The 27,583-nt window shown below is 39.4% G+C and overlaps 3 protein-coding genes across 9 annotated transcripts in view; 1 reads left to right on the top strand and 2 right to left on the bottom strand.

Moving 5' to 3' along the window:
- cdk11b (cyclin dependent kinase 11B) overlaps positions 1 to 7,467 on the top strand; it is a 29,199-nt gene extending 21,732 nt beyond the window's left edge. For all 5 annotated transcript variants that reach the window (XM_079826754.1, XM_079826750.1, XM_079826752.1 and 2 more), the window contains exon 19: positions 3,735 to 7,467. In XM_079826754.1, the coding sequence (XP_079682880.1) occupies positions 3,735 to 3,827 (93 nt within the window). In that variant the 3' untranslated portion in view covers positions 3,828 to 7,467. The remainder of the gene's footprint in view (positions 1 to 3,734) is intronic.
- LOC307132267 (interleukin-17 receptor E) overlaps positions 1 to 27,583 on the bottom strand; it is a 517,506-nt gene that overhangs the window by 389,006 nt on the left and 100,917 nt on the right. The window lies entirely within an intron of this gene.
- The window catches only part of mmp23ba (matrix metallopeptidase 23ba), a 32,990-nt gene continuing 12,871 nt past the window's right edge, over positions 7,465 to 27,583 (bottom strand). Inside the window, exons 2-8 of one of the 3 annotated variants that reach the window (XM_079826755.1) lie at positions 18,147 to 18,286; positions 16,651 to 16,790; positions 14,050 to 14,217; positions 13,306 to 13,470; positions 13,097 to 13,207; positions 9,767 to 9,893; positions 7,465 to 7,845 (exon numbers count right to left, since the gene is read on the bottom strand). In XM_079826755.1, the coding sequence (XP_079682881.1) occupies positions 7,671 to 7,845; positions 9,767 to 9,893; positions 13,097 to 13,207; positions 13,306 to 13,470; positions 14,050 to 14,217; positions 16,651 to 16,790; positions 18,147 to 18,286 (1,026 nt within the window). In that variant the 3' untranslated portion in view covers positions 7,465 to 7,670. The remainder of the gene's footprint in view (positions 7,846 to 9,766; positions 9,894 to 13,096; positions 13,208 to 13,305; positions 13,471 to 14,049; positions 14,218 to 16,650; positions 16,791 to 18,146; positions 18,287 to 27,583) is intronic. The other 2 variants (XM_079826756.1, XM_079826757.1) reach the window with 2 other exon arrangements.

The raw sequence follows: 27,583 nt of genomic DNA on the forward strand, positions 1-27,583 counted from the left end.
TAGGATTGAAGTGTGTTCCGCGCTTTAAACAAGCTGACTGTTAACTGTTAAAGATTGCATTCATAACCGTTCGATACACACGCGCACCGAACCGAGAGCCCTGTACCAAAACGGTTCAATACGAATATGTGTACCGTTACACCTCTATAAATTAGGTATCATTCGAAAGCCTAAACACTCAAAATTCACCCTGTGAAATATCTGTATAAATATTTTATCAGAGTAGTCATAAACTGATCGACACAGCTGGATAACTCCCGGCATGTAAACACATTAACCTGTGTTCTGGGGCTTATTGAGGTGTCCACGTCTGATTAAGTGACAGAAAAGTGTCACATTAGTGCTATTTCTGTGAAATTTTGGGGGAGAAAAAGGTCCATTGTCAATAGCGCATTGATGTATGAAGCACTGCACACACTGAAGTCACTTTCAGTTGGTCAGCACAGCAATTTCACATGACTACATCTGCGAAATCTGCATATGAGAATTTACATTGCCGGGTTAATGGTGTGCATGTAAATGAGACAACAGGTTTATTCAGAAGCTGAATTTTGGGAGCGATCAGTGTTACTGTAATGTGCTCAATACCGGAGAAGAGAGAGAGGGCATGGAGTAAACTTTAATAAAATAAATGAATTTAATAAAATGCTGAATTAGCCATGTAATCTGTTTTAGGTGCTGTTGTAGATGATTTAACTTGCTAAAATCTTGCAAATAGTTAACAGTAATAATTGTAAATATAGCTGCAAGCAGCAATTATCAGGGCCAAGCACAACAGAAGCAGCAGATCAACTCCAGAAATAATTAAAGACATTTGGAGACCATTTTTAGCATTAAGGTTGAAAACCCATAAATACATTGAGTATTACCAATTTCATGTTTTGTTTAATTATAGCGCCACCAAGTGGTGCAGTCCCACCTCTTTTTGTGTGTGTCCTCAGAATGCCCCCAAACAGAAGCGTGCCAAATTTGGTGAACATATCTCATTTCGTTTAGGAGTTATAGACATTTGTATTTATGAGCATATAAAAATAACCCACACCCGACTTTGAAACTTTTAATTTAAAAAAGATGCAATCAAAGTTAAAGTTGTTTAAGCGAAGTAAATTACAACAATGAGGAGAAACCATAAGGAGAAACCTAGCATGTTTGGTATCGTTGGACTCTGCAAGGATTCAGGAATCTAAGGAGATGACTTAGAAAGTTTTAAACATGTAACTAAACTTCTCAGTCTCCTTCAGGGCATCGTGCCAATGATCCATGCAGAGTTTCGTAGCGATACGCTAATGCATTCATTAAATACAGCATTTTACTACAAGATTCTAAATGGCCAATGTCCAAAATGGCCGATATGGAAAAATTGGATATTGATTCGGCATGCCACCCTGAATCTAATGAGGCCACTTTTATGATTTTCTGGTAAACCATTCAGAAGTTACATCTGGAAAGTATTTAATTCATTATTTTCCTCAAAATTCTACAAACAGTACCCCATAATGACAACGTGAAAGAAGTTTCCGGGTGCACCGTTCCGGATGCACTGTATAAGCAAAAAAAGCCATTTTTCAATTGTCTCTCCGGGCCAGTAGTGTTACAAACGCAGCATGTAGACTCCGGTCAAATGTACAAGTTTGGTTACAATACGATAAAGCGTTGCGGAGACACAGCCTTATGTCTATTTTCGCGAACTCTATGTAAAATTTGTTTGCGTGTTTTTTCGATTAATTTTTTCTTGAACCAAGGAATCAGAGGAAAAAACTGTTTTGTTTCTAGCCCTTATGCTGCGTTCACACCAAACGCGAATAGAGCGTCTGTCGCAAGTGATTTTGATGTAAAGTCAATGGAAAGGCGCGTTGACGCGCGTCTGGAGGTCCTGCGGCGCGATAGACGCGCTTCGCGCAGCGCGATGGACGCGATTCCGCCTCATTCGCGCGAATGACGCAAATTGGACGTCTTGCGCAATACGCGCGTTATGCGTGAGTGGTGCTTTTTGTGCATTCACACGATTGAAGCGAATTCGCGTCTGACAAATCGGGTTGAAAAATAGGAACTTTGCCGTCAATTCGCGCCGCGTTAACCAATCAGGAGCCTGCTTGCTGCTGTCACGTGGTAAAGTGACGTAATGAGAAACCCTGCATAATTTAAAAATACTACTATTGTGTTACAAAATGTAGTAGACTGCAGTTAAGACTTTTTCAGGTGAGAATGTAGTTGTTTAAAGCTCAAATCTGTGGTTTATTTATAAAGAGAGCGCCTATTTAAAAAAATAATCTTGTGTTTTTGGAGTTGTGAGATCCAGGCAATCACCGGGCACTCAGCGCTCATTAACCCTGGCGAGAGCAGCCTTTCCTCGGCCAGTCCTTCTGCCGTTTGCCGCGGGCTCTGATGTCCTGTAGTGGTGCGTCTTGTGTGGATCTAACGGGCGATCTTTGGTGTCATGAATCTATAATTTGTTGTCTGCCAAATCGTTTTGACTGAGGGCAAAGCGAAGTTTCATAACTTTATTTTTTAAAGAAATTTAAATATACATGCAGTGAAGATAATGTAGGAGTTGCCTGGACCACATTTGTGTGGTTATTAATGTTTAATATATATATTTTTAATGAAAAGAGGCCGAGTGGTGTTTTATGACATATTTCTCCTGGAGCGCCTTAAACGCGCGTCTATTTTGCTTCAAACCCTCGATTTCTACGCGCGTCCAATTCGCCACGGACGCACGAATGGATTCAAAATGTTCACGCGTCAAACTAGACGCGGTAGACATGATTTTGACGCTCTATTCGCGTTTGGTGCGAATGCAGCATTACGGTTCAAAAGTTATTAGCACAAACGTAAGTGCAACTTTGGACAGTTGGTGGCGCTAGAGGGATTGAGTTAGAGACTCCACATTTGCTGTGGTGAATGTTCAGACTATCCTCTATCTGTGCGCCAAATTTCATAACTTTCCAGCAAGCGATTCTATGGGGTGCCATAGACTCAAGAGCGGAAGAAGTAGTAAACGATAATAAGAACGCCAACGATTACAATAGGAGCCTGGCCCCAAAATACTGGCACACTTGTAAGGCATACCATCCTACATTATGCTTTTCATTGAAAAAAACATCATTACAGCAGGTAAAATAGGTTGTGAATTCATGTTGACCTGAAGCTTTCAGGTCTGTCATCATTTACTCACCCTCATGTCATTCCACGTAAGACTTTCGTTCATCTTCAAACAGATATTTATGGAATCTGAGAGCTTTCCGACCCTACACTGACAGCTACGCGACTACCACTGACGCTTCAAAAAGTTCATTTAGAGATCGTAAAACTAACCCATATGAATTGAGCAGGTTAGTCTAAATTTTCTGAAGAGACCTGATCACATGATGAACAGATTGAATTTGGGCTTTTTAATTACAGTAACACACGAGAATGAACCTCATGCTTGAGCTTCCGTTTACCACACAACGTTGAATAAAAGCCTAAATTCAATCTCTTCATCATATAAAGGGATCGTTTCTCTTCAGAAAATGTGGACTAAACCGCTCAGTTCATATGGATTAGTTTTACAAGTAAATGACGACAGAATTTTCACTTTTGGGTGATCCAACCCTTTAAACCTGTTTTGAATCACAGTTCTGTCTCTGATGACCAAGATAATATATTGTTTAGTAAATCACTGTCTATTTCATGTCTTCCTAATCTTCCTGGTGATTTTTTCTCACACTCGTGTTCTCTGTTGTGCTCCTCAGGGCGATGATGATCTCAAAGATACCGGTTTCCATTTGACCAGTGCTAACCAGGGCGCGTCCAAAGCCGGTCCAGGATTCAGCCTGAAGTTCTGAGCTCGAGCGGCCAGCTGGCCTTCTGAACACGTCTGACATGACGCCGAGACTCATTTTGAGAGCAGTTGACTGAACTTCCCCGACACACAGACTCTGGGGAAGCGTTCTTTACAGGCGCAGAGGACCTCCGTGAAGTTCAAGTGCTTTGAATTCCTCACGTTCCTCTGAAATATAATGTGTTGGTTCGTCTTGCTTGGTTTTCTCGTTCTTTTGTCCAGTTCGAAAACAAGCAGAACGCTTTCAGACCTCTTTTTATTTTTCTCTCCATCTGCAAGTAGGATCAAAAACTCATTTTTGTGACGATGAATATTAAATAAACTGTTTTAAAAACATTAATACCATGGTCTTTCTGAATACTCGATTCTGATTGGCTGGAAGGTGTGCGTTCAGACCGAGTGCACAAGCAGTTCCAGTCAGTTTCATCGCAGTTTTGTACACTACTCAGAAAAAAGGTTCAATGGGCTTCTATATAGACACTCTAGAAGGCTCTATATAGAACAAATGTCTTAAATGATCGCATTTATAGATGTTTTCCAGTGAATAACGATGTATATTTTGGTCTTAAGCTCCCATATGACTTCAGAAGACTGAATATAGTCACATCATGGACTACTTTTATGTTCTACTTGGGTTTGAAACACTTGTTTTTGTCATTTTTTGAGCTTGACAGACCTTCACTTTCAGTATACCGAAGGCCACCCGGCATATTCATCACAAATCCTCCCTTTTGTTTTCTGTCTTATGGGTTTGGAACAATATGAAAGTATTCGGTTTTGTGTGAACGAAGCCTTCAGCAGAGAAGTCATTTTTCTAACGTTAAATCCCCACTTGCTCCTCTCATTATATAAGGTCTCTAATCGTTTGTTTCCAGCTGTAAAAGGGGATTTCAGGAGTGAGCCGTCTACTCTCATGACCGTTTGTTTTCCACTAGCTTTTCCACTCTTTAAATCGCTGCCATGTCTTCAAGATTCCTAATAAATGCTCTGCTGCATATAATGTGAGCCAGTGTGATGATGGGTGGCATAGAATCAGAAACGGACTGAGTCCCTTTGGATTATAACTGAATTGAAACCAGAAACTGGAACAAGCCTGGATCTCTACCAATACGGATGATTATTTTGTCTGTGAAAGGAAAATGCTAGTGAGGAGCAGTTGTGTTCAGCTGTGTAAGATACTCGGATATTCAGACATGTATGTACATTTTTAGGGGTCAAGCAACGAAGGGGCTATGGCACCTATTGTTTTTGTTGGTTTTCTTTATTATTATTCTTTCCGAATGGGAGTCTGTGGTTGTCTGGCTATCACCAGACCAAGCTCAATCTTTTAAGATTGAACATTGGTCTGGGGAGTCTGCTCTGTATTTTTACTGCACAAGAGGCGTGATCAACGGGCATAGTTCAAATGACTCTGTACGCAATTGGATAGTCCTTCAGCCAATCAGACCAACGATCCATCGCTTCTCTATCCGTCATTGTGTTAAACCCGCCAATCCGCTTGTTAAGTCGTCGGGACGCAAGGAACGTCCAAGCCTCAACTCGTTTCACTTGAGAATGCCATCGACGGCCGTTTATGAGCGCTATTTATTCACATTAAACGTCAAACATTTAAAAAAGTTAAATATTTTAAATACTTACAGTCTACACAACAGTCTCTGTGCTCACAGCGTCACAGACATTAATATTTTAACGATTTATAAACGATTTATCACTGTCTGGCCATCTGGAATTTTGGTATGGAGATAAAGGTTATGATTATAATTTTTTTGTAGCATTACACCACATTGTGTGTGTATATTAGCACCGTTTGTTGTTTTTCGTTTGGACCCGGAAGCGCTGCCGGGTGATGCAGACTTAACAACCGGATAGCGCACCAGGTGGATAAGCCAGTTTGTGATTGGTCCCAGCAAATTTGAAACAGAAGCAGAATAAAAATATGCACTGGTTTCTACCTTGAGCTGCAGGGCGAAATCAAATCGCCGGCAGATCGGGCTGGGTTTACCCAGTCTATGGCATTGGCAGCCCTATCAACGGAAAATGATGAAATTTGGCACAATTGTAGAGATGGTAATAAATAGTAATTGGACCAAATTTGGAGGCTCTAGGACCAACTCTATAGCGCCACCACCAGTTCAAAAATTCACTTTTCTAATGGTTATAACTTTTGAACCCTTTGTTCTAGAAAAAATTATCTTAGTACACCCGATTCCCCTCTTCATGCTGATCACCTTGCATTAAGACTCCGCCCCTTACAGTAGTGGCCATTTTGAAAAGCACAGTATTCCATTTTTTCACTACTCCTTCAAAATGTGTCCAATTCTTAAGACATTTGGCAGAGATGATCTTTGGACTGAGCCACACAGAAACGACTGAACAGAGTTGTTTATTAATCTTTGTTGAAAAGTTATGTCACAAAATGAACAAGGTTGACCCAAAATTGGTTCAGAGGCTGTATCTCGGCCAAACTTTGATCAATTGAAACGAAAATTGGTATGCTTCATAAATTGCAATATCTCTTAAACAATTTGACATATAGACACAGAATTTGGTAGGGATCATCAACAGCATGTCCTGAAGGTACCTAATAAGTTTGAACACAGCGCCACCTAGTGTTCCAGAGATATGTTTTTGTGCAAAAGTTTAACTTTTGAAAATATTTTTCATTGTTTCTCGTTTTGTTCCATGATTTATGCCAATTCTGGCGATAACTTGCTGCTACTCCAAAACAAATTTGTCCAAAATCTGCTCAGATGTTCTTTGGACAGAGCCGCACAGAAATGACTGAACGGATTTTTGATATTCGCTACCGTTCCTGAGAAATATCTCCCCAAAGTTGACCCTACCTGTGTTTGTAGTCTTATGCTAATTGGTAAGCATGCTAACCAGTTGCCATTTTTTCCTACCGTGGCTCTTCAGCTATCAGGATAACCATAAGCTACATTAGCATTAAGTTAGCTTAGCATGTTAAGCAGATTAGCATGCTAAGTAATGCTTTTGTATGCACATTCTCAGCGCACTCAGTAACACCACATGCCACGAGCCCTGAACCTGGTGTAAAAGTTGCTTCTGTTCCAGACATTGTGTCTTTCTGAAAATGTATTAAATATATTATGCGGTGCATTTATATACAAAATCTTCATATTGAGTTGATTCTCACTTGAAGTATGGCAGCTGTGTGAACACATCTGCCCAGTGGCGCAATGAGATGAGTGACAGGCCTCTGACCCAGAGATAGTGGGTTCAAGTTGTGTGTAATGTGTCATTTCAATTCCTTTATCCGGGTAAGCGTTGTTCTAATCTTTCTTACTCTTGGATTAGAAATGTGTGTTTTTGTTCATTTTGTGTTTGTTCTCATCTGAACTTTTGTTCATTTTCAGTTCATCCTACCTGTACTTCTGTTCTTCAAGTACATTCTATTCCTGCTGTTTTTGTTGTTCTGGCTCTGCATTGCCCTACTCAGGGGCTTGTCCCCGTATCGCTGCTTGCAGCTATAATTTATTTTTAAATTAATTTGTTGTAATTTTAAAGCAGGTAAGAATTAAGTACTTTCACCAGCCGTTCAGACGCTAGGAACCCAAACTTCATCAAACAAAATTTAAATGTTGACTTGTCGTTCTGAATCGATTAAAGGCTTCAAATGATAGAATAAATTGTTTTATTTGGCATATTAAAAATGTATTTACAACACGTAAAAACCCTGATATCAAAACTTTTAGCAATGTGAACTGATATGAATATGTGCCCGAGTGAGTTGTGAACTTTCATCCTTGGTCAGAAACAGCGGGATCAGGGTTAGAGGACGCTGGTCTGGGTCCGGTTTGGCTATAATCTGCGTTCTAAGAGTATCTCAGAAGCGCACTCGTACCCTCCAAGAGTACGTGGTCAGAACCTTGTTCTTCTTCCTCACAATGCAGGTGTATGTGCCCTCGTTGATGGCATTTGCCACAATTGTGATGTGGTCATCTTTTAGGGAAATGTAGCCGGGATGAGAGTATTCCAGAAGCTCGCCGTCTTTATACCAGCTGTCAGTGTGAGAGAATGCTTCAGGTTAGGACGTTTGTAACAAACACAAACCTTACATATACTTCAAAACTTCACACACATTTTCCTTATACAAAACAGTGCACATTTAGAGGATTGACATCACATACAGAACCTTGTTTCACAGTATTGAGTCTCAGTATGCCTGCAGGAAATAGGTTGGGAAAAGTTATCTGAAATAATTCCAAATATAAAATCCAAAATAATTTCATAAGAATGTACTCTCTTTACAGATCCTCTTCTCAATGTACCCTCTCAAAACATTTCCTCCAGATTTACTACAGGTGCATATACATGCGTTTGTTCTGAATCTTGTTCTAATGTTCATTCATTTTTATTATTCTAAATGCGAGACAAGTAATTTGCCCAAACCATCTCCATATAAGGGTTTTCCATTCAACCTCACCTCTTTCTCCTGGGATAAAATTCGCTGTGTAATATCATTGCGCCGCTGCACCCATGGTACGGCTCAAAGTTCCTTGATTATTACACAGGAAGGAGAGTATAGTTCCTAGCCATAGCGGTCTAGAAAATCGTAACTTTTAATTTTCCATCTGTCTTAGTACACGATGTAGCTATACACATGTAAATAGGAAAATGTTGGTGTTATTTTGCCACTTATTGAGCAGTAGGCTAGTTGGAGCCATTTACCTCCAGTCTTTGTGCTAAGCTAGGCTAGTGGTGGGTGCGTCAGACAGAGTTATGGCACACACAGAGATGAGAATGGTATGTATGGACTTATCTAACTCTGGGGAATACGGTGAATAAGCTAAAGTCCCAAAAAGTCGGCGTGTTTGTTTAAAGGTGCTGTATGTAATTTTATTGATTGTTCTAAAGCACAAAAATATCATACGTTTGCATAGATTTAAGAAACATAACTTCACATACTTGTTTCTCAAAAAACAAAACAAAAACAATGCTACAGACAATTATTTTACTTTGAAATGTCTGTTCCATGTCGGAACTGTGTGATCCCACCCACTGCCAATTTAACCAATAGTATTTTGACACCACAGGTTGCCATTTGGCGGAATTGCCACAGCATTGCCAGAGATCGTTGATTATACCCGACCTAAAAAGCCTCGGCATCAATCAATTATATACTGCTACTTTAACCCAGTGTCCACACAGACTGAAGGCTAATAATCACATCTACAGTACCAAATAATGACATAAAGGGGTGAATATGGCTACAAACAATTCTTTTGCAAAATCCTATATTATGAAGGCGTTATGGCGATGACGTCTCAGATAGTCTGATGGCAGCACGGTTTCCAGGTCTGCATAACAAAACCAGCCCAACTGCCAGTTCAAAAACTAGCCCAATTGCATTCCTGGGGGGTAAGAAATAGAGTTCTGGGATTTGCTTCAACTTGATTGGTTCTTGCGTGTCACTCATGCACATTTGAGCTTCTTCCTTTCCTTTTAATGGCAGTGGCCGGTTAGCAAACCCACTTGACGGGACGACACTGGCATTACAGCTTGTGTAAAATAAAGGATTGGGTTTAGGATAGCCGATACCGATCGTTAAAAAACGCTTAATCGGCCCTGATACCAAGCCTTGAGATTGGGACATCCCTAGAAGGAATATTTTCTGTGCAGTGTCAAAAACACCAAGTGAAATCCTCTGATTTATTGTTGTAGAACAGTGCTTCTCAAGCCTGTCCTAGGGACCCTCACCATTGCACATTTTGACCTGATTCAAGGGAGACATCCCAAATGTGATGGTGGGGGTCCCCAGGACAGATTTGAGAAGCACTATTGTAGAACAATAAAACACGAAAACCGCTAAGGGGCAAATGCTTTTATAGGCCTTGTAATAACTAGCTTTTTAGACACAGCATGAATATGGAAACCAGTCAGATTTAATAAAACATGTGTGTAGAAAAAACAAGTACTCACTAGATTTTGCCTTTCCTGGCTGCTATCTTCTTACCACAGCGGAAGGTGAGGTTCTTTCCCTCCACAACAAACTTGTGTTTTGTCCGTGGGGGGGTTGCAGTTGGCGGGGCAGTGGGAAATGGGAATTCTGTTTGAAAGTTCAAATGAAATCAGATTTCACAACTTATTATTTGTCCAGAACATCAATGAATAATAATGCTAGCTAGCAGTGGAATGGACTAGCATTACTCCTGTCTTTTGAAAGTCTTTCTAACTGTACATTATGTTATCTTGTTCACTCCAAGCATCTATTCATAGATCTACTACATTTTAGGATTGGGAGTGGTGCTGGAGTGACAAAATGCTGACAGTGTTAAGTAGGTTTGGGAACCAGAAAATGTGTGATGCCAAATCTCCATGCACCTAATATACCAAATCCCACTTCACATTTGAATGTGCATATTCTGGCAGACTTAAGGATGATGAGGTCCACAAATCAAATATAGAAAAATTTGGACATAGTGTGTATACGTTAAGCATGTCCATCCGCGGTCCTGGTCAATGGAGTATTCTTTACAAAGTTGTGGTGCACGAGACAGAAAATGAAGTATACTGACTGATCATTAAAACTGTAAGACTCTGATCCCTGTCTCTCTTTCCTGGGGAAACCGATGCCATAACCTCTAGGCCTTCGTCGATTCGGATGTAACTATGGACTTTGCACTAGCCACGCATCTTAAAGCTTCCCCACAGCCACCTCTGACCATAACTGCGTTGATTAGGAGGCCCCTGGGATCTGGAAAGGTAGGCCACTGTTCTACACTCCTCCACCTCAGACTAGGCCACCACAAGGTAGAAATAATTTGTTTCTAATTAACTGACCTTAGTTTCACTTGACTATCCTTGGTTGAAATAATCCACAGATTGATTGGTCCTCTAGGTCTTGGACTAGATGGAGCTCTAACTGTTATGCTTCTTGTCTGTCACTCTGCCATCTTCTCAAGCTATTGCCTGGTAATCTCAAACAACTACTTGATTCTTCTGAGTTGCCACCTGCCTCTCAAGAGTTGCTGGCCCCCGACCAACATAGTGCAGTGATTTTCACCCCCTAGGTCAGGGGTAGCCAACCCTGGAACGCTACAATCCTGCACAGTTAAGCTCCAACCCTAATCAAATACTCCTGAACCAGCTAACCATGGTGTTTGGGATTACTTAAAAATATCAGGCAAGTGTGTTAGAGTAGGGTTGGAACTGAAGGAAGGAAGGTCTGCCATAGACCCTACAGCTGAACCATTAAGTTGCATGGAACCTCTCCACCACAAGCAAAGCCTTTTCACTTTCTGCTCCAGAGAGAACCGGAATGGACAAGTACAGGCCCTTAAAAGTTGGTTCATCCATTCCTTTACCAGCTGGGGATGTTATCTTCTTTGTAGGCAAGAAGGATGGCACTCTCCCACCCACCATCAATTACCACAGGGATCAAGAGGACCAATTGGATCAAGATAAAGAATCAATATCCATTACTATTAATGACTACTGCTTTTGAAGTTCTTCAGAGTGCAACCATCATCCCCAAACTGTATCTCCAGAACACCTTGTACATTCACAAGACTGCCTTCAAAACCCCTACTGGTCATTACAAATACCAGGTAATGCCAATTAGGCTGGTCAATGCATGGGACAAAGCCCTGTTCTGTCAAACAGGTCCAAATTCTTAGGTTTTGCCTATTTTTACAGATGATTCATTATTGAAGAACCCTCTTGATTGCAGAACCCCTTTACTGCAGAACCACCTTTAACTGAGAACTAAGCAGTGGAATGAGGAGGCTGGCCAGGCATTTATTCAGCTAAAGAAGGAACTGATTTCCACACCCATACTGACCCTCCATGTCCTGAGTTCCCCTTCATAGTGGATGTAGATGCCTCGGACCTCAACCTGAAAGGAACTATGATATAAGAAATCAGGAGCTCTTGGCAGTGAAGTTGGCATTTAAAGAATGGAGACACCCACTAAGCTCCCCAATGCCAGACAGACAGATGAACGTCTGATGCGTGTTTTCAGGATTTACAGCATCTCCCAGGGCATGGTCTGAGACAGTGGCTCACAGTTCACTTCCTTGTTTTGGAAGGCTTTCAGTCGTCTAATTGGAGAATCCATCAGTCTGTCTTTGTTTTTGACCCTCAATCTCTAATGGACAAATAGGGAGGGTTAACCAGGAGAAGACCATAAGATGCTTGGTCTGTAGTAACCAGACTTCTTAGAGCTCATGTCTGATTTGGGAAGAGTTCCCTCACAACAACTTATACCACTCCTCTGTAGGCATGTCCCCTTGTGCCAGTTTGAGTTCCTGGAGGAGGGCTCGGACAGCCCAATTGAACAGCAACAGGAAAAATCAGCACCGCAGACCTGGACCACTACTCTGTCCAGGACAGAAGTCTTGGTTCTCAGCAAGGGATCTTCCTCTTTCTATTGATTTTCAGAAACTGGCTCCACGTTTCATTGGTCCCTTCAAGATCTTCCGAAAGACTATGCCTGTTTCTTACTGGCTCTTGAAGTCTGTTGTTCTCTATCTCCAGTAGCTCCTCACTGTGCCACACATCATTAGCAGTCAACCAGCATACACTGTTCACTGGCTGCTGGACGTCCGACTGGTCTGTGAAAAAGCCCATTATCTGGTGGATTGGGAAAGCTATGAGCCAGCGGAGTGCTTCTGGGTGCCTCTCAGGATATCCTGGATCAAGTCTTATCAGCGACTTCTACCACCACTACTCTTATCCATAGCTCCAGGGCTTGACATTAACTTTTTCTGATCACCAGCCACTGTGGCTTGTGGTTTTCCAAAGTTACCAGCCACTCAGCATTTTTGTCTTTGTTCACTCCTCAACACACCTTGTTAGTCAGCCAGTTTCTGGGAAGCACCACCCAGTCTGTACATCCAGGGTTTGATTCCCATCTAGAGCATCTGTCACACAAATTTGTTACAGCACCACTGATTCCTTACTAACTTTTTGTTAAAACAAAAACCAGACATTTCACTCCTCATTTCAGCCTAGTATTCAAGTTTAGACCCACGTTCAGTGTATTTTCTGTTTTCGGTAGAATAGTTTGCAGAGTCTGTTATTGTGGTATAATCTATTTCAAATAAACCTGCCCCTAAAAGACATGCAAAAACAAAACCAACTGTGGTTATTTGCTGTGCATGTACTTCAGTCGGTCTCTTCCTGTCTTGGCCAGAATAAGCTCCAATTAGAACCACACTTTATGTAGTTTAGGTCTAATATGTTTCATGATTTTCCTATGCACAATTCGTTTTTTTAGGTGATCCCTGGTCTAAATGACAGGCCTCTTACCGTAACAGAAGTCACAGCTGGAAGGACAGTGTTTCTGCATGAGCCTCCTCTTGCTGTCACAATAACCCTTCCTTGCCCAAGCAGGACAGATAAATAATCGATCCAAACATCCTGCAGTGGTATACAAATAAGAAGCTGTCAGGTAATTGTAGAAAGGTAAAGAAAAAGCATTTATTTTGAATGTTTATTTGTGCTAATGAGTCAAATACCATAGAGTCGATGTAAGCCCCAGACCTCATCCTGAGTAATTATTTTGCGGCCCGTCAGTGTGGCATTGAGGTGCATCAAAGCCTTGGGATTCTGGGAATGCATCAATCCCAGTACATGACCGATCTCATGAGCCGCCACGTGAACGAGATCTGTCAGCCACACTCCTGAATACAATGACAATCACACACAGAAACACAATCAAATCTGCTCGTTTCTACCCCTGAACATGAACAAACGTCTGTCATGCACATGGAAAAGTTTGCGAGCTTAGAAACTTTATTATTGCCTTCTAGAAATTGCATGAATTGCCTTCCAGAATTCAGATTTTTCCAGTAGAAAATCATATAAATGCTGATAAAGTGGTCTTGCCAGGCACGAATTAACACACTTCCAATAATAAGTCATTTGTAAGCAAAAACGCCACACAATCACAGCCAACCAGAACATACTTGGTGTTGAATATACAACTGTGGCTTTATGACTGACAAAATGCTGCAACTCAATCCTGTCTCAGTGGCTAAGAAAATTAATAACTGGAGAATTCAACTGGAAAATTATGCTTAGCTTCTTATTATTTCAGGCTGTAAACAAGGCAGGTTCAGTAGAGGTTTTTATATGTTCTGTCTGGTCGATTTAATAATGTCTGGCCTAATGAACATTGTGACACCCAGAAAGTGACAATTTCTGCAGCAAGATGAATTTTCTTCTCAATTTTCACTCAGTGGGAGAAAAACAAAACCTGCCTTTATTCCAGCTGAAGCGCATGTTTCCCAGAATCCAATACTCGTCATCATCGAAGTGGATCTCTCCAGTCTGAGGGAAGAAGGCGTGGGCCAGTTCACCGGTGATGCCGTCGAAACAGTGGTGTAGGTACGACTGCAGACAGTCGGTGTGGTTTACAGAGTAGAAACCTGCCGAAAGTCAACCAACCAATACGATTCAAAGATCCCCTCCAATACGCATTACAGCAAAGCAGATATTTTTGTGCTGCCATGAATAATGCAACTAGCCCTCAGTGAACATGCTGAATTGACAGCCCTAATGACTACAACTTCCAGCAAGTTCAACATTTTCGCCACCAGTCATCTTGTGGTTCAATGAGAATCTTCACATTCTGAAGAACTGACAGGCCAAATCACATCTGAAAAATTCTTTTTCTCAGAAATGCAAAACCACATCACAAATGCTGATCGTTATTTATTCGCCAAACTTACATCATTCTGTGTTACTTTAACCCTCTGGAGATGTTTGTGTGGTGGTCAAAATCAAAGCCATGAATCTAAACCAGTTGGGTTCTAAATTTGAGGTTGATATCTCAATAAATGAGCTTCCCTAAGAGTTTGTTTGGTCGCAGTACCAAACGCTTCCACTAGATTCCACTACATTTTTGACCGCAAACAATACAAGTGTGACTATTTTTTCAGGGCCATTAAACCTTTTCAAATCATGTCCATGATTTTTTTTTTTTTCAAGTGCCAAAGCTTTTTGTACCATTCCGATGAAGAATAAAAAAAACAAAACATTTTTGGTCAAAAATGACTTTTTTTTTTACTTACACAAAATTAATGTACTATATTTTAGTTTGATAATGTTTATTTATTTAATATTTCCATGGGATTTTATGGTATTCAATTATAGTTATGTAATAGTTATAATCCATTTATTACCTGTTAATCACTTTTTGAGCATAGAACTGTCAGGGTTCTGTTACTTCGGTCTAGCTTACTCTTGGTTTTGTGACAGACACTCCTGTTTTGTTTATCTTCTGTCCTTGTGAGTTTTGTAAAAGAAAACCAAACTAGACCGAAGTGCTGGGATCCGGTTTGTTTTTTCTGTTGGGATTCGGACATTCATGCTCCGCGTGTTTGTCTTCTGTCGTGAGCGCACGGAATGAGTATTCACTCGTTCTTGTGTCTTGTCGTGTGAGCGTGCGCTCTTCTGTCCATGTGTTGTGTTCTGTGTAGCATGCGGTTCGTGTTTCCATCGGCTGTGTGCTTTCATGTTATGTTTTGGCTGGTGTTTTTCACTGGCTGCGACGCTGCGTGCTTTCATGCTGTCATGTTTTGTGTGAACACGCGGCTTATGAGTGTTCTCATTGGCTGCGTGTTCATGTCATGTTTTGTTTGGGCACATGGCTTGTGATTTTGTGTTTGCTGGCCATGTGCTCATGTGTTTATTTGCCCCACCTGTCCTCACACATTACCTGCCGTCTTTGCTCCCTATTTATTCTCCTTGTGCTTGCAGTCCTGTGCTGGAACATTGTCGTACGTGCTTCCCTGCTCCTTGTGCCAAGCTAAGCCAAGTCCAAGTCAAGTCTTGTTTTTCCCCCCTCTGGGTTGTTTCTGTTTGTTTTTATTGTATTATTAAATAAAAAGCCCATTATATCTGCATCTCTGAGTCTTCGCCTCATCCCTTACGAGACCTGAAAATGAAATGTTTGCTCTTTTTTACAGAAGATGTGGCAGATTATTGCTAAAGTGAAAAAAGTTTTTTAAAAACTGAAGTAAAAATAAGTTATAGAATTTGTTTACTGTTATGAAAATGAAATACTATTTTAAAACTTTATATGAAATTATATATGCTTTATATGAAATTATATATATATATATATATATATATATAGGCTGTATATTTTCCAAAACATGATTTACTCTAACTGTGAGAAATTAAAGCCATAAACCTAAACAAGTTGTGTTCCAAATGTGAGGTAGATATCTAAAAAAAATGAGCTTTCAGTCAGATTTTGTTTGGACGCAGTACCAAGCGCTTCCACTAGATGAAATTCATTTCACATTTGTTTTCAATGTGCTCATTTTTGACAACTTTTTCAGGCCCATTTAACCTTTTCAAATCATGTCCATGATTTTTGTGTGTTCACACAGCAAACGTCAAAACCTTTACCAAGTTCTGTACCATTCCAATGAAATAAAAAAATGACAAATAATTATTTTTATTTCAATTAAATTAATGTACTATATTTTAGTTTGATGTTTTTTTATTTAATATTTTGTATTATTAGCTGATTTTATGGTATGAAATTATATTTATGGAATAGTTATAATCCATTTATTACCTAAAACTATTACATTAGTTTTATAATGTTTTTTATTTAGCCTAATAATTTGTAGTTTTAAGGTATTCAAGACCTAAATTATATATATAATGCATTTATAAAAATTTTGAGCATAAACCTGAAAATGAAAATTGTAAATTTATTCCGAAATATATAACCGAAAAAAACAAAACGTAAAATGTTCCAGTCAAAAATGACCAAACAGCACCAGAGGGTTAAATTCCTTTGTACTGCAACAAACAAATGTATGAATGTACAGTATTTGATGTACCGATCTTGATGTCAGCCTCTTGATCGGAAGGAACCTCGCGAAAACTGAAGGGCGAGACATCACTCCACATGGAGAAGGCCTTGGATATGCCTCTCCTCGTGTCACTGGCATTCAGAAGATTCCTCGGGAAGGACAGCAGTCTGCACAAACATAACCATGCGCAAACTTTGTAACTTTGCAACTACATGTCAACTAACTAACAGTCTTCTATGGTCTACTAGTACTCTAATGAGAGTTAGTTGACATGTAGTTGCATCATTACTTGCACTGTAAAAAATGATTGTGATTTTAAAGGTATTTTACTGTAAAAATGCTACGGTGAAAAACAGTTAATTGGTTAACAGAAAGTTTCCGTACTATATACAGTGAATACCGGTAACTCTAATAGATCTAACCTTACATTTTGTTTAATTTTACAGTAAAATACCATTAAATTTACAGTTTTTGGAAGTGAAAAAGAACAAGTCATTGTGTAATTTACAGTGAAAACCCTGCGTGACACTTCACATTTGATGTATTTTCATTGCAATAACTGTTTCTTTTTAGTTTTTTCTAATCAGTTGTGTACATTAGGGTTTTATGTTACATCTGATGTTGTTAAATTAATGTTTATTGCATTTTTTACATTTCATGTGTTTTAGCATGATGGTGTTTAGTGTTTGTGTGAATGACACTGAGCACCTTCTATATATTAGTATTGTCCTCTTATAAGCTGCTTGTGATGAACTTTGATTCATCACGTGATTCTCATCACCACTGAGATTGGTGGTTGTCCGTATATATCAAAGGTACATAACATATTAATATTTCAATAGGTTGGTAATTTAACATTATTTCAGTTAATGAAATATGTTTTTTTTACCGTAAATTGTTTACAGTGTAAACATAATCATTACAATATAAACCTTTAAATTATACGGTTTTGAACTGTAAAAAATAAAATAAAAATGTAACCGTAATTATTACATTATAAACCTTTAAATTATACGGTTTTGAACTGTAAAATAAATTAAAAAAATAACCGTAATTATTACATTATAAACCTTTAAATTATACTATGTGCTGTCCCTAAAAACCTAAAACGTTACTGCCGTATTTTCTATGGTAAAGTTTTGGCAACCACAGCTGCCGTTTTTTTACCGTAAATTTTACTGGGATTTTTTTTACAGTGTATAGTTAGTTGAACATCTAAAGTGGACTATTGAAATAAAGTGTTACCCAGCCACTATCTGGTATAAAATGAATGAAAAAAGTGCTGCATAATACAGTGTACTTTATAGATTGTGACAGACCAGGATAATGACAATGAAAAATGAATGGCATAAATATACCGTATGACCAGAGAGAAACAAATTCTGCACTCATTGACCTTTGGATGTACGCTTCTGGATATAAAAATGTAAATTGTTTATGAAATATGCAATGCAAGGCTTAAGGGTTTCTAACAAAGAGCTGTGATGCCGTACAAAGACACAAAAACAGAGGAAGACTCTTACTTGTAGGTCAGCTTGAAATTATCCCACTTAAGTTTCTCTGGAGTGAGCGTGTAGCGCTTGTTTCTGGAAAGGTGAAGCACATGGGAGCGGGCGTCTTTATGAATTCCAATGATTAAAACACCAGACATGAGAGCTTCTTCCTTGGACAAAAAAATCTCAGATTAGATTAGATTGATCTGTGAGCAGGATTTTCCATGAAGGTCTGAGCCACGTTTGCTGCTGAAAGAGTGATAACTCCACTTGTGAGGTGATTTGCTCTAATAAATGCTTTGTTAAGCCAGGAACACATCTTGTATTGGTTAGTCGGGAGTGAAGAAAGCGCAGCCGGAGGAAAGTTCGCTTCAGCTGTTAAGTCAGACTTCTCAGGCTTCTCTTTTAATCTGATGTAAGCCAATTATTTCATGCTCTTTTCAGGACCGCGCAGGAAATGCATTGGTGAGATAATGCTCTATGAATTACACTAAATTACAGTAGAACATTACTTTTTTTAATGTAGCCTACTATTCACAAGTGGGAATTTTTTTTACATTTCTTGGTTTAAAACCTCAAATAACAGATTGTTGTAATATGTAATTCAAACATTTGTTTTAATCACATAAACACAACAGAATCATCTTTTTAATTTAGTAACCATACAACATTTAAATGTAGTTATCTACTCAGGCAGTCAAAAGTATGGAATAATTAAGATTTTTTTCATGTTTCTGAAAGAAAAAAAAATACACTAAATACAGTAAAACAGTGAAATATTACTTTACTATATATATTCACATAGAAAACAGCTGTTTTACACTGGAATAATATTTCACTGTTTTTCTATATTTTAGATCAAATAAATGCAGCCTTGGTGAGCAGAAGAGACTTTCAGAAACATTGAAAAATCGTAATAATTCAAAACTTTTGACAATTATTAAAATCAGATGCTGTGAGTGTCGCAGCACTTGATGGTAGTGAAGACACACACACACACACACACACATATATATATATATGTGGGGTATAAAAGTGAAAGTAGCGTTACTACAGTAACTGTGATTTTCTTGTGCAACTGAATGTGTGTCACAAACTGCTCGAGGCAATCCAGAATCATAATCCATAAAACAGACATTAAAGGGGTGGTTGATTGTGATTTGACTTGTTTAACTTTAGTGAGTGTTTAATGTTGCTGTTTGAGCATAAACAACATCTGCAAAGTTACGACGCTCAAAGTTCAAAGCAAAGGGAGATATTTACTTTTACAGAAATCACTTTTTAAGGACTACAACAAACGGCTGATAGGGACTACAACGAGCTTCTTCACGGGTTAATGACATCACTAACCCTGAAATTTACATAACCCCACCCCCGGGAACATGTTGAGAAGAGGAACAGTTGTTGTAGTCGAGCCCATTTGGGAGTCGCTCAAGCCGTCTTTCACATTTATTGCGATACAATACGAACACAAATGCAACAGCATGTCATAAAGCAAGATGACAACATAAGTTATAACCGTAATTAAACTAAACTATCCCTGTTCTCTCTTCATGCAGAAGATATTCTCTGGCTCATCTCACAACAGTTCCCACACCAGCCATTTATAGATTATCATGACAGAATATGCTAATCAGTAACTTGAAGATAGTTAACTCATAATTTCATCAACTAACCATTCAGAAACGTACTGTCTCATTCCACATGTTGTCACCTCTTCTCGAGTCTCTCCCTCATTGTCCGACTCCGGTTTGATCATAAAATGCTGAACAGTTTCTGACATTTTCAGTGTGTGTCTGCGTGAGGAAATCGGAGCTGCTAACATGAGCTCATTTGCATTTAATGGGACACACACAAAAACAGCGCGTTTTTGCTCACCCTCAAAAAGTGACAATTTTAACATGCTATAAAAGTTATCTGTGGGGTATTTTGAGCTAAAACTTCACATATAGTGGGGCAAAAAAGTATTTAGTCAGCCACCCATTGTGCAAGTTCTCCCACTTAAAAAGATGAGAGAGGCCTGTCATTTTCTTCATAGGTACACTTTAACTATGAGAGACAGAATGAGAAAAAAAAAATCACATTGTCTGATTTTTAAAGAATTTATTTGCAAATTATGATGGAAAATAAGTATTTGGTCCATAACAAAAATTAATCTCAATACTTTGTTATATACCCTTTGTTGGCAATGACAGAGGTCAAACGTTTTCTGTAAGTCTCCACAAGGTTTTTACACACTGTTGCTGGTAGTTTGGCCCATTCCTCCATGCAGATCTCCTCTAGAGCAGTGATGTTTTGGATTTTCAACTCCCTCCAAAAGATTGGCCACTCCAGGACCTTGAAATGCTTCTTACGAAGCCACTCCTTCGTTGCCCGGGTGGTGTGTTTGGGATCATTGTCATGCTGAAAGACCCAGCCACGTTTCATCTTCAATGCCCTTGCAAGGAGGTTTTTACTCAAAATCTCACGATACATGGCCCCATTCATTCTTTCCTTTACACGGATCAGTCGTCCTGGTCCCTTTGCAGAAAAACAGCCCCAAAGCATGAGGTTTCCGGCCCCCATGCTTCACAGTAGATGGTGTTCTTTGGATGCAACTCAGCATTCTTTCTCCTCCAAACACGACAAGTTGAGTTTCTACCAAAAAGTTCTATTTTGGTTTCATCTGACCATATGACATTCTCCCAATCCTCGCTTCAAACTTCAGATGGGCCCGGACATGTACTGGCTTAAGCAGGGAGACACTTCTGGCACTGCAGGATTTGAGTCCCTGGCTGCGTAGTGTGTTACTGATGGTAGCCTTTGTTAGTTTGGGCCCAGCTCTCTGCAGGTCATTCTCTAGGTCCCCCGTGAGGTTCTGGGATTTTTGCTCACCGTTCTTGTGATCATTTTGACCCCACAGGGTGAGATCTTGCGTGGCGCCCCAGATCGAGGGAGATTATGCATGTCTTCCATTTTCTAATAATTGCTCCCACAGTTGATTTCTTCACACCAAGCTGCTTACCTATTGCAGATTCAGTCTTCCTAGCCTGGTGCAGGTCTACAATTTTGTTTCTGGTGTCATTTGACAGCTCTTTGGTCTTGGCCATAGTGTAGTTTGGAGTCTGACTGTTTGAGGTTGTGGACAGATGTCTTTTATACTGATAACGAGTTCAAACAAGTGTAACGGAGGCCAGCTAGTAATCGCTGTGCGAGTAAAACCTCACTCCTCTGATCTCTAGAGGTTGCAGCCTTTAGCCTCCTTGTTAGAGCATCCGACTCTCATGCTGGTGGACCCGGGTTCGAGTCCCGCTTGAAGAGGGCGGTTCGAACAGGAGGGTTTACACAGGTGCCATTAATACAGGTAACGAGTGGAGGACAGAGGAGCCTCTTAAAGAAGAAGTTATAGGTCTGTGAGAGCCAGAAATCTTGCTTTTTTGTGGGTGACCATTTTCCACCATAATTTGCAAATAAATTCTTTAAAAATCAGACAATGTGATTTTCTGGATTTTTTTTCTCATTCTGTCTACCTATGATGAAAATTACAGGCCTCTCTCATCTTTTTAAGTGGGAGAACTTGCACAATTGCTGGCTAAATACTTTTTTGCCCCACTGTACACATTCTAGGGACATCAGAGACTTATTTTACATTTTGTAAAAAGGGGCATTATAGGACCACTCAAGTGAAAACATAGGGCAGAAAATCCAAACAGGGCAGAAAAAAGCACAGGAAAACCAAGGAAACCAGGCAGAAAGTCAAGACCAAAACAAAGGTAACCAGAGAAAGCGCTCAAAAATGTAGCAACACTTACAAGACTTTGTAAAGAATGAGTGAAAACACAGGGCTTAAATGGGTGATAATGAGACACAGGTAGAAGTAATAAAACATCAAAAGCCCAGGCAATGGGTTATGGGAAATGCAGTTTATGATAGGAAAGCAAAGGAGTCTGGAGGAGTGCCATCTGGTGGAGAGATCATGGACACTCCAACTGGTGTATATCAAGGAACATTCAGCAAGATTAGAGAGACACTAAAAGATCAATTATGATCATATCAATTCAGATTTGAGCTACAGTGGTACATAATGTATACTAGGAGTTTATAATCTCAAAGTGTCTACAAAATAGACAACTTGTTGACGTAATCATCCTATTAATGTAACTTTAAAGACCCCGTGAAATTGTTTCCTGTGTCAGCGTACATCACAGGAAGTTGGGGCGGGGCATATCAAAGGGTCCTTTTTTAAAACCATGATTGAAATCAGTGAAGACACTTCCACAAATACATTTCAAATCAGCAGTGAATGATTTACAGAAAGTTTCTTTGCAAGATGAAAATAAATAAAGTAAAAGTGCCAACTGCCAACTTAACCAAAGACTACTTTTGACAGAAGACTGTTTTAACTGTAGAGAGGATTGTATTGGACATACATTTGCATGCATGCAAGCTCAAAAATTTGTGTCTGTTGGGTAAGTGTATGTGTACTAAAAGATTGTCAACTCTATTGAAGGCCTTAAAGCTAAAAGCCATAAAAAAAAATCAAGTTTTGATTTCATAAGAATGTGCACTGTTATGAATAGGCAGGAAGATGCAAGTCTAAATGAAGAAAAATTAAAACATGCCTCTTACTAGCCATAAAAAACAGCCTGATTTTTATATTGTAAATCCAGAAGGTATTTGGCCTGAATTTGAACTCTGAAGTTAATGTTGAGCGTGCTCTCTGGGTTTCATAAAGCTGTCCAAATTTTTTCACTTCACTGGTAATCTGACCCTAAACTAGTGTCTGAAACACATTGACCAGACATTCACAGACACATACACAAACACGCCAGACAGTCTCTGGGTTAGAAATCCACCGTGTTTGCATGAAGCTTGGCTCCGTTTTGTTTCACACAGAGCGTACGATCTTCAGACCGGATGATTTTCTATACGGGCTGTAATGTCCTTTGCTGGCTTTTTCATCTCAATCTTCTGGAAAAGAGTCAAGTGTTGATAGCGTGCCAGAGCCTTTGAGTGCTTTAAAAGTGAAAAGGCCAGCAGACTCCACTTGCAAACGCTGATAAAGTCAAGACTAGTGGAGATGGAGACTATTTTGGTCCGACAGGGCAGAGAGGACATTCCTGAACTGATCCGGACTGCCTTTATATCACATGACACGGTTTTCTAAGCCGCACTTGGCAATCAGGACTTCCATTTTTGTCCAGTGGAAAATCATTTCAAATGGAAAAAGGTATTTTGGACCCAAGATAAGCTGACAGAGTGGTACTCCCAAATGGCAATGTTTTGGGGGCGATCAGCTTGCCGTCCAGTTTAATAATACGAAATATCTTCAACTGTCCTCGATCTGGTGATGTAAAGGAGATTGAGACTCCAGTAGGGTCTCCTCGCAGGTTTCTTGAGTTTGTGCATCTATAAGCCAGACGGTCACAGGACTATCTAAAGCAATAGTGTTCAAATGGCCATTCCGGGAGCAAAAAATAAAAATGGTTCATACTTTTCTTAAGAGGTAAACCGTGCAGAGACGTTTAGAGAACATTCAAGAGTGAGAACATTCAAGAGTAACGTTCAGAGAACATTCAAGAGTAACCTTCAGAGAACATTCAAGAGTGACATTCAGAGGACATTCAAGAGTGACATTCAGAGAACATTCAAGAGTAACGTTCAGAGAACATTCAAAAGTAACGTTCAGAGAACATTCAAGAGTAACGTTCAGAGAACATTCAAAAGTAACGTTCAGAGAACATTCAAGAGTAACGTTCAGAGAACATTCAAAAGTAACGTTCAGAGAACATTCAAGAGTAACGTTCAGAGAACATTCAAAGAGTGACATTCAGAGAACATTCAAAAGTAACGTTCAGAGAACATTCAAGAGTAACGTTCAGAGAACATTCAAGAGTAACCTTCAGAGAACATTCAAGAGTGACATTCAGAGGACATTCAAGAGTGACATTCAGAGAACATTCAAGAGTAACGTTCAGAGAACATTCAAGAGTAACGTTCAGAGAACATTCAAGAGTAACGTTCAGAGAACATTCAAAAGTAACATTCAGAGAACATTCAAAAGTAACGTTCAGAGAACATTCAAGAGTAACGTTCAGAGAACATTCAAGAGTGACATTCAGAGAACATTCAAGAGTAACGTTCAGAGAACATTCAAGAGTGACATTCAGAGAACATTCAAGAGTAACGTTCAGAGAACATTCAAGAGTAACGTTCCAATAATGTTTGAAGCATGGGCGTCGGAACCATTGTATGTGGGCGGGACAAGACTGCGCATGTCTATTCACTTACCCCTAACCGATAAACACTTTATTATTAAACACACGTTAGAGACTTTATTTCAACTTGTCAAATATTTTCTTTATTTTTATTGAAAATAAATGCCTTTCCGATCTGATATGTGACGGGAAAAGGGAGTACAGCGAGTTCGGCAAAAGGCATTCGATTTGCGTCAAAGCTTTCTGCCATGTGCTTTACCCCAACACTATTGCCAATGTAAATATTTCGGTGTCTTCTGTAATTTGGACTGTCTAAACCAGACGTTTAGTAAACAAGGTACTTAATGTAAATGGCATCTACTCCAGTAAATTTTTTCTGGGGGAGGACCCACCACATTTTTTTGTTTCCAACGCCCATGGTTTGAAGAATGATCAAATGGAATGTTCCCTTAATGTTCGCATAACCAAGATAACCACATTTTACAACTGAACATTTTGGTCTTCGCAAACTGTATGTCCTCCTCTAAGAGAGCAGATTAAGGAGGATTTAGACCAACAAAACTAACTACTATCAATTGTCCATCCCTAAATATACAACTTAGCTTTACAGTGAGACATGATGTGGAGCCTCATTATTCGCCCAGGTCTGAGGTTTGCCGCTGCTTACCAATGTCCAACGGGAATTTCGTTCAGCTATCTGCAACTGGCACATGGAGCCTCCCAGGTTTCAAAGGGTTTCCGAGACAAAAGAAGGTGGAGGCTTAGTGCCCAAGAACCCACTGGAACAGAGATAAGCCAGAGTTCTGCTGGTATTCCACCCATCAATTGTGAAACCTTCAGTCCAATTGGAACCTATTGATTGCAACAGTTTCCTCATTTATCCTTTCAGCTCCTCTGTTTGACTGGCGATAACACCTTGAATTGAGGCCAAGACTGACATTTAGCAGCTTACAAAAAGTCTGCTACACTTGGGATGGAAACTTGGTAATCGTTCATAGAGAATAATGCTCATCAGTCTGTGATGGCAAAGAGGACCTTGTTATTTTGGCAAGTCTGCAATGAAATCCACAGGACTGTTTGACTACTGACCACCATTGTGTCTAATGATCGCCAGCAATTCAAGAAATGTTTGGTAGCATTGACTGGACTGCCGATATACTTGGACAAACACTTACACCAGTGGACAATCAAGGGAAGAGCTGAAATCAAATTCGAATCATATTCAAACCCTTTGTTTGAAGCAGTAAGTAGCAAGTAAACAAGATGAGGATGAACGTTCCTGCTGAAAAATGCAGAATAAACCAGCATGTTGGTCCAGGCTGGTTAGAACTGGTTTAGTGGTTTAGCAATGCTGGATTTTTCAACAGATGTGAAGAAAGCATATTGAAGATCATTTATAATAATAATGCCATCCTGGAAACACTCTCCGATCGTTGTATTTTCTTAGAATGGTTGGAAGTTTCTCCACATTCTCAGAGTCATATACAACTACAATTTTGTTAATCATATCCATGCCATGTCGTTAGACACAGGAACAGAAAAAGGATAAATCTTCCAGCTGGATGGAAGGCCTGGAGGTAGAAGGTTGATCCAAGTGTCTTGGGGAATAGTTTGGCTGCTTTCCTCTTCATTTTTCTGGTACTCTCGAAGAATGATAACATTTTTTTTTCTTCTTTGTAGCACCACACCGCACAGCAATACATGACAAGACGCTGTGACCTACATTTCAAAAGCTCCAGCTCCTTCCAGGATATAACAGCTCACTGGAATCAAGGGGCTTTTAATGGGAAACCCGACAGGACAACAAAAACATGCAATGCACAAGAGAGTGACAGGCTCAAAGCATTATTTAATCCCTCTCTGTTCATAGCATTAGTTCTGCCTTGTTAAAGCCTCCTTCTGAAGCCAAAACACGATCATTCAGAGCATTCTCACTTCTTCCATGACAAAGACTAACTAGTATCTTCCCAGCTATCTTTGTAGTGTCCGAATGATCAAACGCTTCCCAAAACTGTCGTTCATATAACTCGGAAGAGAACCAACTACTCTTACCTACTCTTCCATTGCCTCTGACAGATTTCTTAAAAGCCCGGATATACTTCAAGCAAAATCGATGAACAAACTGGTGTGGCGACATTTAGAACAAAATCAGGCCAAAACTAAGTTCGTTGTGAGATACAGGAAATTATGTCACTTTCCCTCACTGATAAGATCAGTGTGTGCTCTCTCTGAGAAAATATTTTAATCTAAAAAGTTCTTAATCTAAAGAGTTATTTTGTAAAACGTCAAAATACCACAGTATAAAAAGGAAAATAGAGTTTATCACTGATCACACGGTGTTTAAAAGTATTTTAACCCTTACCTCTGGTCTTTAGCGACCCGAGACCTCCGCCTAATTAATTTTTTAAAGTTAGACATCAACCTTCTCAGTATTCCTCAATCAATCCATTTTAAACAATATAACAATGAAATAAAAAAAATTATAATTGAATGCCTGTTTTTCCACAGGATTTTTGTCAAAATTGTATAGGGTCGCTAACGACACGAGATGAGTAAGATTGAACCTTTTTTTTTTCTACACAATCATAAATGAATCTATAATGACAAAATAAGTGCAATTCAGCTTTATTACACAAGGTGGCAATGTCTGATACACAATGATGGAGTGATTTTTTTTTCACTCATAGTTACCTCAGACAGAAAACGAAACAATAATAATTATAATCTGCAAAACTTGAAATGGCTGCAGAGCAAGAACTGAACACATTCAAATATCACTGTCACTTGATGATGGATCTGGTGAAGGAAGCTGTCAGTGGTCAAAATATTGATTTTGAAGACGTTGAAAATGAGTTTTGAGAATATGCGTGAGATGGCGAATATGAGCCAGATGCTGAATGTACTGGGATATGAGCTCTGACGAGGACAGTGATGATGGTATAAAACATCTGCTCAAACTGAACCCTTACAAGCTCCAAAAGAGCTAAAGACCCGAATATGTAAGAATGTTTGGCAAAACAGTCATGCATTTAAGGGTTACTCATGATTTCATTAGTGACATGTGCTCTTAGCATTTATGCTAGCAAGTGGGGTTTTTGGCTATAAAGTTTAAAATGGTCAACTCTGTTACCGTCAAACTCTGTTACTGAGGAAGATTAACAATGCTGGCAGTATGTAACAGAATTGATAGTAACAGAGTTGAAAAACAGTACTATAAAGAAATATTTTTTTTCGTTAAAAGTAAAAAAAAGGAAACTAACTTGTGTTTGG

Source organism: Gobio gobio, assembly GCF_949357685.1.
Source record: "Gobio gobio genome assembly, chromosome: 10".
NCBI lineage: Eukaryota > Metazoa > Chordata > Actinopteri > Cypriniformes > Gobionidae > Gobio > Gobio gobio.